Source organism: Protomyctophum parallelum (genome assembly GCF_964188405.1).
Source record: "Protomyctophum parallelum genome assembly, chromosome: 14".
In the NCBI taxonomy this organism is placed as follows: Eukaryota; Metazoa; Chordata; class Actinopteri; order Myctophiformes; family Myctophidae; genus Protomyctophum; species Protomyctophum parallelum.
The window spans coordinates 7,973,388-7,986,188 of NC_139709.1; the positions used below are offsets into that span (position 1 = coordinate 7,973,388).

The following is a 12,801-nucleotide window of genomic DNA, read 5'->3' on the forward strand; positions in this document are numbered from 1 at the left end:
TTGAACGACGACGGCAATTATCAGCTGATACCGATGGTGTGGCCGATACATCGGTGCATCACTCATGACCAATTATATTTACTTAAAATAAACTATTTTGGAAATACGTTACCGCCTGACAGTGACAATGACAAATAGCACCAAAATAACACTATGAAATTATCTCTGCATTGTGCCCTGCATTGTGCCCCCTCCCCCCCCCCCCCCCCCCCTAGTCCAGGCTAGTTAAATGATTTCCTCCGCCAAATGAACGAGGATAAACTGCGTCATGGCGATGACAAAGTCAAGAAACACCCCCCAATACGCAGGGAGACCGACCGAACAATCCAGGAACTCTGACTAGGATGTTACAGACGTTATGACAAATGGGGTAATATGCACACAGAACAACTCTTCCTGCTTCTGAGCCCCTTCCCTATACTTCCTTAATCACAGGTGTGTTCCGTTATGGTCAAACAGAGTCAAGGGGTGCTGCTATTGTGCATGTTGGCTCACTGGAACTGGGTCTCAAAACTGTCTTGTCCTTGAGTGGGTCCCAAATGGCCCTGTACGGGTGTGTAACTCTGAAGAGTGTACAACTGCACACATGGATTATTAGTATCATCGGTAACACCTACTGTATATCAAATGGCTGCTGTGTGTGCATGTACCCGTAGCCTATTAGAGGAATGAACAGAAACAAACCAAAAGTGTCACGAGTCTTTGTGAGTGAAGCTCCTGCCATCCGTGCCAATAATGAACCCTCTTTCAGTCACTTTTCTCCCGCCGTCTTGATCCAACATAGAGGTCAACTGGGGGCTGCTCAGCATGTCTGTACATGCCACAAAGCATGAGCAAACTTATGTTAATTGCTTAATTGTATCGTACAGTACACCTGTATGGAAGCATCTGCATGTATTCTTTTCTACTCATGTATCAATTGTTTTTCGTTTTAATTTGTCAACTATCCAGACTTTTCCAGTTGTGTGGTTGTTTGGGATGATATGAAAGACAGTACTTAGTTCTCAGATCAGCTTTCAGGGATAGCAGCACCCGGTCATTTTAGATGCCGACATATTAATATCGCATCGTCACAAACTATGAAAAGATCATTAGGGCATGCACTTAAAAAAAAAAAAAATAGAAAACATGTTTAGGATTAAATTAATTCTTCTTCCAATCCGGCCTGGATTAATTGGTTTCTCCTGATGGTGCTGCCTTGCCTGATGGTCATAATGGCAGTGCATGTGATGACAGTGATCACGTGTGTTTGTCGGAACGATCGGTGGTCGTTATCCCCCCCCGGGTGACGATGATGACCACGGCGGTGACGATGTCCCGTCCAGCCAGTTGTGCTCATGAAACTTCGCCGTCCACAATGAAGTTGTTTTTGCCCGTTTGTCTGTAATGGTGTTAAAACGTGTGAACGAGCGAGACGCCATTGTTCCGCTGCTCGCTGTGATGGATAGGTCCTTACTGTACACACGGGTGGGTGGGTGCCTTAACCCATTTTGGGGCGAGAACCCCTTTTGGTGTTAGCATTATGCTATGCTTTAGCTATTGAAAAATAGCAGATCTACAAGCTCATAGCGCGCCACCAAGTGGCGCGCTACGAGCTTGTAGATCTGCTATTTTTAGAAAAATCGAAGAACGACTGACCATTGTTTTTCCGCTGCTCGCTGTGATGGATAGGTCCATACTGCGCACACGGTTGGGTGGGTGCCTTAACTGTTGTCGTTTGGTAACTGATCTCTCACTGGCGGGTATCGGATGTGTGAGCGAGCTGTGCGTGCACAGAGCCATTGATATGCGTCCGTCCGTCCGGCCGTCCCAAAAGGTGGTTCTCTCTCAGCGACGGCCACACTTGCGTCCCGATCCCATTGTACTTCCCTCGTTAAGTCACTGATTGGAGTGTTGGCACGGCCATGGAAAACAGAACATATTCTATCTTCTTTTTTCTTTTTTTAAAGGCCAATTTATATGTCTTTTTGCACGGCTGTGTTGTACCGTACGTACAGTATACGACATAAATAATGCATTTTCAAATTCTGTTGAAAATACTTTTTATTGAAAATATTTTTTTTGTGTTTTTCCTTTTATTTATTTATTATTATCTCCCTACAAAGTACCTTCTGGTCACGACGACGACGTCGTCAACGGCTCTGTTGTGTGTTTTGTCCATCAGTGCTGGTCGGGGTCCCAGTGGGGCAGTTTCTCCACCAGAGCCTTGTGGTCCAGGCCCACGCTGGCCACCAGGCCCGCCTTGTTGGCCTCGGTGCCGCCGTAGTTGATGTCCTCGCCCTGCAGAGTGGTCATCTGGCCGTCTGAAACCAGCAGCGGTACGGTACGTTACGGTCAGCACACGCTGTACAGCTTCCTACTTCAGTCAGTTTTGGTTCCCAAACTATTTTAGCTCGTAACTCGTAAATTAAACCCATTCAGGCCTGACGTCGAAAAAAAAAAAAAAAAAAAAAAGTTTTCTAAATCATGACAATTTTCTGAAAGATTTGAGGCACATTTTAACGATTTTTCAAAAATAGCAGACCTACAAGTTGTAGATCTGCTATTTTTCAATAGCTAAATTATAACATAAGGTATGTAACCACCAAAAGGGGTTCCTGCTCAAAATGGGTTAACCCGAGGGGTTCTCAACGTGTTTGGCTGGGGACCCCCCCAGAGACCCCCCAGAGTGACCCCCCATGGGGACCCCCCCAGAGGGACCCCCCTGGCCATGTCTCAAGACCCCCTCCCTGCCACTACAATACAAACTGACTGCAAAAAATAACCTTAATAATAGAGAAGATATATCATAAATTAATACTGAAACCAGATCTAATCGTTAAGGAAAGTGTATGCATGTACCATTTCCCAGCCATTCAGTTGAAGAAAAAAATAATAAGTTTATTCGCGACCCACGGGTTGAGAACCCCTGAATTAACCCAGTCAGGACGAGAACCCCTTTTGGCGTATTATAGCAATTCTACAAGCTCGTAGCGCGGCCACGAGCTTGTAGATCTGCTATTTTTGAAAAATCGTGAAAATGTGTCGCAAATCTTGGAATATATATTCTTTCAGAGCAAACGTTTTTAATTTTTTTTTTTTGCGGCTTACGCCTTTTATTGATTTTTGAAGGGACAGACAGTAGGCTGACAGGAAACGGGAGAGAGATGGGGGGATGACATGCAGTAAAGGCCGTGTCGGGTCCGGGAGTCGAACCCGCGGCACACTGCGACTGGATTACCAGTCCGGTGCCCAGACCGTTACGCTACGGCCTGGGCCAACGTTTTTAACTTTTAACTGCGTGTTAATATCAGAATACTGATATAGTATTGATTTCAGCTGTTGCAATTCCAAACCCGCTTTAATTTATTAGTATTAAAATGTGATTGTCTTTCTGTGTCAAAAAGTTCATAAAGTTAACATAAACAAATTTGAAATTCAATAAAAAAATATTAATAGCAAACCCCCCCCCCCCCCCGCAAATAGCACCCCCCCCAGCAAAAATAGCTGATCTACAAGCTCAAAATGCGTCGCACTGCGACGCGTTTTGAGCTTGTAGATCGGCAATTTTTTGCTACGACAGTAATATGCACTGTGGCCCTCTGGAGTGAAGTGTGGAAATATATTAGCCCTCGCCATGGTCAAAGTTGCCCAGCCCTGATCTATGCGTACCCAGCGCAGCCAGCAGTGCAGCTCCAGCACAGATGTCCCACTTCTTAATGTAGGTCACGTGAATGTAGACGTCGGCCTGGTCTGAGGCCTCCATCTCCCCCTGGGGAAGATCCAGCAGAGACAGCACTTTATAGCCTGGAGGGGGGGGGGGGGGGAGACAGAGAGAGAGAGATTTTCATGAGGAAATCTGTACTGTCCACTGCCCATTTTGGGGCGGGAACCCCTTTTGGTGTTTTAAGCATTATGTTATACTTTAGCTATTGAAAAATAGCAGATCTACAAGCTCAGGTGCCGCGCTGCGAGCTTGTGGGTCTGCTATTCCTTTTATCGTGAAAATGCGGCACGAATCTTACAAATATATTCTTTCAGAGCGAACGTTTTTAACTCAAATCTTTGCTTCTGGGGAGGTCCCTGGAACAACATATTTTCAGATGGGGGTCGGTGGCCAATTACATATCATTTTTGGGGTCCTTGACATGAAAATGTTTGAGAACCACTGACATAGAAACATAGGGTTTTTCAGAAAACTGTCAGGATTTAGAAGACATTTGTAGAATCGTCCTCAGGTCTAAATGGGTTAACTAGATTAACCTTGACAGCCGTATTTTGGGCACATCATTATAGGCCAAAGGAGAAAAAAAAAGAAAAGATAATTAGTCCTTTCAAAACATGTCTGGTAAATATTCTCAGGGTAGAGGCCCGTATGCTCACCTGCTCCACCTGCAGGTATGATGGTGGCATTGACCCCGAACGCCTCCTGAATGAAGTTCTTGACCTTCCCAGCGTGTGAGCGAGACACGATGACCTTGGGGGGGCTGACGACGTAGGAGGCACGCGCAGCCACGTTGGTCCCTCCCCCCACCAGCGCCCAGGCTGCCCCCCACACACACACACACACACACACACACACACACACAGTTATGGTGTAAGCTTGTAGATCGCCTATTTCAAATGTTCCCGTGCATGACAGACACGCTTCCGTAGAAGACATAATCTCACTTCTATGGAATCCAAAACGACTGAAATGAGTCGTGATGCAAAATACATATTCAAGGTGAACTGGCAAAAAGGTGCTTCCCACATTTAAAAGCTAAGAATCCCTGCTTGGACTGTGGCTGTGTAGGGTAAAGTAAGGATGCATGTTCTGTTGTTGACAATATTGTATTATATGCATGGTCAATGAGATCGATACGATACTGCAGTACAAGTTCATGGATTAAAGCAAAAATAAAATCTCATGATTGAAAAACAATACCCCAAAATAGGCCACCTACAAGCTTACAACATGTTATGGTGTAAGCTTGTAGATCACATATCTAGCTTGTCACTGTCCAGGCTGCGTGAACAGCGCTCGAGAGCTCAGTTTTCTGCCCCCTCAATGTCGTATAACGTATAGCCTGAGCTAACGTGTTAGATTTCTGGTCTAGAGGGGCGGGTCGCGGCTCAGATCTGCGCACGCCCTGATTGGATCTCATCGATCTGTCCGTCACCCCCGGACCCTCCTCTCCCCCCTAGTGCAGCGCTACGTCACATCATTTGGACCGACGCCCACCCGGAAGGGTTGACTCCCACTTTTAGACCAGAGCGGCCAATGCGTTCCTCCAGGCTTTACATTTTTGCACCAACAAAAATGAAAGCCTGGTACCGAGGCTATATAACGTATAACTCTGTCTTACTCTATGGCTCTGGTTAAAAGGAACCCCCTGGCTTCCTGTGAGGTTAGGTGTCGGACAAATACCTGTCAGACGTTTAGTACGTCGGACAAAACACATGCACCAGTTAATTGTTATGTTATTACCCGACGCATTACGCATACTGAATAGTAACACACACACACACACACACACACACACACACACACACACACACACACACACACACACACACACACACACACACACACACACACACACACACACACACACACACACACACACACACACACACACACACACACACACACACACACACACACACACACACACACACACACACTTACCTGTGAATCCTGTGAAGGGTTTGTGTATGACCCCTATGACCGGTTTACCATCCACAGCCACACACACCATGGTGGTCACGTACTGCACCAGGTTCTCTGTGTGTGCACACACACACACACACACACACACACACACACATAAAGGGTTACATAAAGATCCAGTGGAAAAACGACACAAGGGAGGATCAGCAGGGAGGGTGTAAGCGAGGCAGGTAAGGAGATAGGGTATAAGGAGATAAAGAGGAGACATTTAGGACAGGAGAATAGAATAGACACCAGAGTGAGGAAAAGGAGACAAGGACAGACGTGAGTCTCCCATTTCATTTTGGAACCAATGAGCCCACACACACACACACACACACACACACACACACACACACACACACACACACACACACACACACACACACACACACACACACACACACACACACACACACACACACACAGTAGGGGGTGCAATAGTTCATCGAACTAACGGATATACCGCAATCAATCATTTAAAAAAGAAGATAATAAAAATAATATATTTTGGGGGAAAGAATATAGATGTTGTTTCTAACCCCGTTTCTTTAGAATTCTTATTGCATAACCCATTCTGGGCGGGAACCCCTTTTGGTGTTTTAAGCATTATGTTGTACTTTAGAAGCTTGTAGATCTGCAATTTATTTTAAATCATGAAAATGTGGTGCAAATCTTTGCATATATATATATATATATATATATATTGTTTCACATTTTTATATAATTTTTTTTTAAATGCAAATAAAGTGCACAAAGACCTGCACACCGTCTGCAATTGCAATACAAATTGTATTGATTAAAAACTAATTATATCAAATAATAATCAAAAGTTGCAGCCCTGGTAACAAAGGTCCCACACACACGTACCGGTGTACTCCTGCGTGGCATCCAGGGGGTCTATCCATATGGTGACGGCCTCCGCAGCGACCTCCCGGCCTCCCTCTATCTTCTGGATGTCGTCGGGGATCTCACGGTTCCACACGCTGTGCTCCTCGTCCGCCGCGTTGTCGTGTTCCTCGCTGTTCACCTGAGAACATAAAGTAAGGGGACGGGGGGGCACCAAATAATCCATTTAGACTCAGTTTAAAAAAAAAGGCTTCTAATCTAAATTCTACCAGTTTTCTGAAAAACCCATGTTTCTATGTCAGTGGTTCTCAACATTTCCATGTCAAGGACCCCCATAGTTATCTGTATTTGGCCGCGGATCATATCTGAAAAGATATTGTTACAGGCAACCCCCCCAGAAGCAAAGATTTGAGTTAAAAACGCTCTGAAAGAATATATATTCAAAACTTTGCGGCACATTTTCACGATCTTTCAAAAATAACTACTACAGATCTACCAGCTCGTAGCGTGGCACTTGGTGCCGCGCTATGAGCTTGTAGATCTGCTATTGTTCAATAGCTAAAGCATAACATAATGCTTAAAACACCAAAAGGGGTTCCCGCCCAGAATGGGTTAATCAAACTAATCAATTTAATGTATTATTTAAAAAAATATCTACAAGCTCACAATGTGTCACAATATTTAGCTTGTAATGTAGATCGACTACGACACAAGGTGTAAGATAAAGCTTAGGGTGAGTAATCGATCCGTTGATATAGTATATGGTCTCTGTCGTGTGGAAACCAACTTCAGGTACATCCTACTGTACAGAGCACATTACATAAGGAGAAGAGGCTGGAGCAGCACGGACATTTAGAGCCTTTTATCAGGTGCTAAACTATACAAAGACTAACGTTTCGACCTTGCGGTCATGACTCTGATGAAGACCGCAAGGTCGAAACGTTAGTCTTTGTAATACTTTAGCACCTAATAAAAGGCTCTAAATGTCCATGCTGCTCCAGTATCTTCTCCTTATGCAACTCATGTCCTTGTTCCTGTGAAGCACCGGATCAGCCGCTTCAGGCTTGAAGCGCGTTGGTAGCCTCCCTTTGTTACAGAACTAGAACAGAATTACTTTGCACCACGTTCCGAGCTTGTGGATCTGCTACTTCTGATGCATTTGTGTGACAGTGTATACTATAGTATGATGATCACGTAGGCCACGCATTTACGCACATTTGGAGATACAGTACGATGTTTCTGCCCGACAAATGAAATAAACGATACACGGTATACAGGTACTGTATCGTTTTCCGGACCCTGAGCAAGGTGGCAAGAAGGCCCGATCCCACACTGACCCAGCAGACTATAAACATTAATAGTTGACAAATTAATTGAAAAAAAGTATATAGTTAACCTTAAACAAAAGTGCACAGATGTAAATGACAGCATCAACCACATTCAACCTGGCATCCGTCCCTACTTTGGGTAGGTAGAGAGATTACAGTCAGAGGAAACCAACGGCAGCCACATCTAAAAGCTTGCAGATAAACTAGTTTAGCTATTTGACGTACATAAAAGTGCACAAGGCTTAAGTGGTTCAAGGCGCGCATTCTGCTTTTGTTTGCCTGCTTTTGTTTGGACAACTGGTCACAAAAGCCTGAGGTGTAACTTTTAAGGTGTGTCTCGGATCGTGTTTCAAATTCTTCTATAAGAAAGTCAGGCAGGAAGCAGTTTCTCAATATGTCAATGTCAAACTATCATATTATTGAGACTATTATACAGGCGTTACTAATTTCCCTCTATTTCATTAAAAAAAAGACAATCCTAGATGTAGGTTTCTCCATGTAGATCCCATACAGGGGAGGTCCCATGCAGAGAGACATTAACCCATTCTGGACGGGAACCCCTTTTGGCCTTTTAAGAATTCTGTTATACTTTAGCTATTGAAAAATAGCAGATCTACAAGCTCATAGCACGGCACCGCACTACAAGCTTGTATATCTGCTATTTTTGAAAAATCTTGAAAATGTGGCGTAATTCTTTGAATATATATTCTTTCAGAGAAAACGTTTTTAACTCCAATCTTTGCTTCTGCGGGGGTCCCTGGAACAACATATTTTCAGATGTAGAAACGTAGGTTTTTCAGAAAACTACAGCTGGCCTCCAATCCACGCCTTTCTCCTTTAGTTTAATTGAGGGTATTTACATGTTTTTTTGTGGCTTTCGCCTTAATTTTATTTATTTTATTTGTATGGATCAGGGACAGACAGTAGGCTGACAGGAAATGGGGAGAGAGATGGGGGGGGGGGGGAAGACCTGCAGTAAAGGCCGTCGGGAACGGGAGTCGAACCCGCGGCACACTGCCAGACTGGATAACCAGCCAAGGTGCCTGGACCGCTGAGCCATGGCCCAGGCCAATTGAGGGTATTTAAACCCCGAGTTATACTTCGATACGCACCGCTTAGTGGTGCACCGAAGATAGCACCAGAAATAGCAGCTCGACAAGCACAACGCGTGCACAACAGATCTAGTATTTTAGGTGTGCGATTCGTGCGAACCAGGTTCGTAGTCCATGCATAAACAAGGCATTAGTCGCCACCACCATCTCCTTCTGAACACACCCAGTGCACGCACGCACGCACACACACACGCGCGCGCACGCACGCCCTTCCATGTGCTTAGCTGTGCTCACCGTCAGTTCAGGATAGGTGTTCTTGATCAGGTAGTACATCTTCCTGTGTGACCGGAGGTCCCCCAGCGTTAGAGCCTCGTTGGCGCCCTCTTTGGTTTTACCCTTGGACCTCTCCGCCAGGGCGTTCTCGTCACGGACCTTCTTCACCTGGGGAACACAACACAACGCAACGCCCAATTTTATACTTGGGAGTGGCAAACATGGCATAGCACCTGCTAGTGGACTGCCAAAGGTCTAGCTTTGTATGGGGGAAAATGCCACAAATTGGTTTTAAACTTAAGATCAACTATAATGCTGCCATGTATGGGGTGTTCGAGGAAAGAATGTCTGCTGTGGAACAAGATTTTTACTGGTATGTAATTTGCACTGTTGTAAACAAACTGTGGAAAACCAGGTGTGCCATGGTAATTCACCAGGAGACCATCTCGGGAGAGGTGGTCTTCAAACAAATCCAAACTGAACTAAAAAGACAAAGAACTCTTGACACACGAAAAAAGAAACTGACACCATGGCACCTACTAACATTGTAAAAAGAAGGAAAAAAAAATAACTTTTGTATTGAAATACTTTGATTTATATATTTTTTTTGTAACTTATGTGTATTTGTAATTTTGCATAAACTGTAAACCCTGAATAATTTTCAATAAAGTATATATAAAAAGCAAACATGGGAGTGGCATGCAACAAATATTGTACAGTAGAGTACATCAGGTTTAAAGTGGTTCAGTCTATCTGTGCTTTTTATAAATATTTAACCAATGAAAAGCTAATAAGAGAGCTTGTCACAACATACTACGTATGGGTTTTGGAGCTTTCTGCCCGAAATGACACAGCAGGAAATATGTTTGGCTGATTTGCATCAGCAAAACAACAAAGTAAGCATTTCCTGAATGAGTGTGCATCTTCATCAGGTTTGAGTAAATGGTGACGCAGCACATTTTGGGGGTCATCTAGGGGGCCTTGCTATGAAAAACGCTGAAGACCCCGGCTTGCTCTAATGAACAAAATGAACATTTAATTTCACCTCGATGCCACCTTGTACTGCAGCCTCCACCGACAGAGCCAGCAGGTCCCTCAGATCTACTGGTTTCCTTTGTCTGGACGGAGATGGAGGGGGGGGGGGGGGGGAAGAGAGAGAGAGAGAGAGAGAGAGAGAGAGAGAGAGAGAGAGAGAGAGGGCAGACAGTAGGATGCAGGGGGAAGTAAAAAAGCACATTAACCAAACCATTCCATCAACAATAAAAAGCCATTATAATAATCAGAGAGGAGACAAGGAGAGGGAGGAGGTGGGAAGAGATGGATAGAGAGGCAGGAGAGAGAGAGAGACATGGTGTAATGACCAATGATGAAGGGAGAAAGCAAGGGAAGGGTGAAATTGGTGAATATGAGGAAGAGATTGATTTCATTGTGATGAGAAGTTCTTAATGCATTCAATCATTCACCATTAAGAACCACATAGAAGTTGAGAGAAAAGGAGGACAGCACAGGATGCAATGGAGGAACGTGACAGTGACAGGAGTGTAGAAAAGAATATGGGTAGGTAGATGGAAGGGAGGTTCAGAAAAGACAGAGATAAGAAAGCGAAAATGTAAACTTTAAGCCTGAGTCATACTTTGCGCGCGAGTGACCTGACGCGTTGTGAGTTTGCAGATCGGATATTTCCGTTGTGCAACACCTGCATGCGATCAAGTTAGGAAAAAAAACAGGAACTTTTGACGATATGTTGACAGAAATGTGTCTTATCGGCCACAATGCAAACAAGCCCCTGGGGCGTTTATCCTTTTAAGTATAACCTTTGACCGTAATGCCTGTGCTGATAACTATCTTGTTTGGGTTTTTTTTTTAAGAAAGAAAAATAAATCAACCAATAAACCATTGAATGTTAAAAACTGTTGGTGCAATATTATTTTTAATTAAATGTTGCACCAACGCATTTAGTTTCAACATTCCCTTAACAGACAGGTTGGCTATGATATGCCAGAATGTAACAATAAAGAGTATATTATTAAAACCTTGCATATTTTTCTTCAGTGATATAAATCGTTAAAACATTTGACAAATCTTAGCAAACAAATTTCTGAAAAGACCCTGCTAGCTTAACCCATTAAGACCTAAGGCTGATTCAACAAATGCCTCCGAAATCAGTAGTTCTCACACTTTTCCGTGCCAAGGACCCCCAAAAACACTGCTGACGTGCTGTCAGCTTGTATATCTGCAAATTCTTTAGAGCAAAGATAGCCTGATGAAGGTCGAATAAGTTGCTGACGTTGCTGTTCCCTTAACATTATCGTTTGCAGTACAGCACAGTGGGCCTACATGTACATAGGCCTAGTAGTATTTTGAATGTTCTGTCTTTGCATAGTTTATCATTGCTTGGTTATGGTGACTGGCAGTTGTTTTGGCACACGTGCAGTGGTGGTGGTGGTGGAGACTGGAGACCATAGAGATAAGAGTCACTCAGTGCAGATAATATAGTGTCAATATGCTAAATGCTCTCTCTCTCTCTCTGAAAATACCTGTTCTACGACGAGTTGAGCTTGTAGATCTGCTATCTATCTATTTTGAAAACTGTCTGTATCCTAGCTCTGGTCCATAGCTCTAATGCGTCTAAATGAAACGCATTAGAGCTATATGTACCAGAGCTATCTGTATCCATGTGTTACTCTGAGATGGTGTGAAACCAAAAGGAACATTTGTAAACACTCAATAGTTAAATTATTAGCATAGGATTGTATTTTATATCCCCCTCTCTCTCTCTCTCTCTCTCAATATGAGAGTCATATTGAACAGTCAGAGAACCGACTACTACTGTACTGTCTACTGTACTGACCTGAAAGCTGCCAGGCGGTTGGAGATGACCCCGGCGTACAGGTGGTAGATGACGCCGAACCCCAGCAGGCAGAACACGGCCACGCCGAGCGGCGACAGGCGGATCCCCATGGGAGCCATGCCGCCCATGGACGGAATGATCAGACCAGATCACAGCACAGCACTTAAAACGGGTCTATTACACACACACACACACACACACACACACACACAACTCAATGTGTACAAAACCTCCTGGGCTGCCAATGAATCAACCAGCTGCGGGTGTGTGTGTGACTGTGTTGTTGTCCAGACAGACAGCCCCGATCTGCCGTCCCCGTGTTGTCAACGCAAGCTAATATTATTAGCCAGATGTATGTGCTTAATGGCAGCAACCGACATGTTATAATGTCAACTCTGCGGCCAAAAAGGGCGACACGTCAGACTCTTCGCTCGTTGGGACTTCAGTGCGTTATATAATGAAGATTGGATGTTGAATAGTCCCAGTCGTCCATGCAAAGCAAACCATCATCATGTCATCATCATCACAACAGAACTGCCTCTGTTCTGCCTAGTGTCTGCTTCCTCTCTACGTGCACACACTGGGAGGAGCCTGTCCAGTTCTCTACCGGGTTGTCTTAATCGTGACGTCATCATATGGGCTGTGGCTCTGGTGAGTACATTAGTATGTGTGTAATCATGTAATGTATGTGTGCGGTACTAGTGTACAGTCAGTTTGTACGCATTATGATTTATAATGTTGTACTTTTCATGTCAAGGACCCACAAATTGACACTAA

The 12,801-nt window shown here is 44.3% G+C and overlaps 1 protein-coding gene across 2 annotated transcripts; it reads right to left on the minus strand.

Annotated features, from left to right (window-relative positions):
• Positions 1-226: 226 nt before the first annotated feature.
• On the minus strand, positions 227-12,567 carry bpnt2 (3'(2'), 5'-bisphosphate nucleotidase 2). 2 transcript variants are annotated; one of them, XR_014570294.1, is made up of 9 exons: positions 12,025-12,567; positions 10,219-10,291; positions 9,195-9,341; positions 6,542-6,701; positions 5,651-5,746; positions 4,363-4,524; positions 3,652-3,786; positions 2,109-2,303; positions 227-811 (listed from the first exon to the last, which is right to left on the minus strand). XR_014570294.1 is itself a non-coding variant. In XM_083782489.1 (8 exons), the coding sequence occupies exons 1-8, from the start codon at positions 12,150-12,152 to the stop codon at positions 2,161-2,163; spliced, it is 1,044 nt and encodes a 347-aa protein (XP_083638615.1). In that variant the 5' UTR covers positions 12,153-12,567; the 3' UTR covers positions 1,653-2,160. The 2 variants fall into 2 exon arrangements, 1 of the variants encoding a protein (XP_083638615.1); XM_083782489.1 differs by lacking the exon at positions 227-811 and having other exon boundaries at positions 1,653-2,303.
• Positions 12,568-12,801: the final 234 nt, after the last annotated feature.

Excerpts from the sequence above, each read along its gene's own strand:
- bpnt2 (XM_083782489.1), bottom strand. The coding sequence starts at position 12,152 with ATGGGCGGCATGGCTCCCATGGGGATCCGCCTGTCGCCGCTCGGCGTG. Across the intron at positions 10,292-12,024 it reads AACCGCCTGGCAGCTTTCAG|ACAAAGGAAACCAGTAGATC; the intron begins GTCAGTACAGTA and ends ATCTCCGTCCAG. Across the intron at positions 9,342-10,218 it reads CAGTACAAGGTGGCATCGAG|GTGAAGAAGGTCCGTGACGA; the intron begins GTGAAATTAAAT and ends TGTGTTCCCCAG.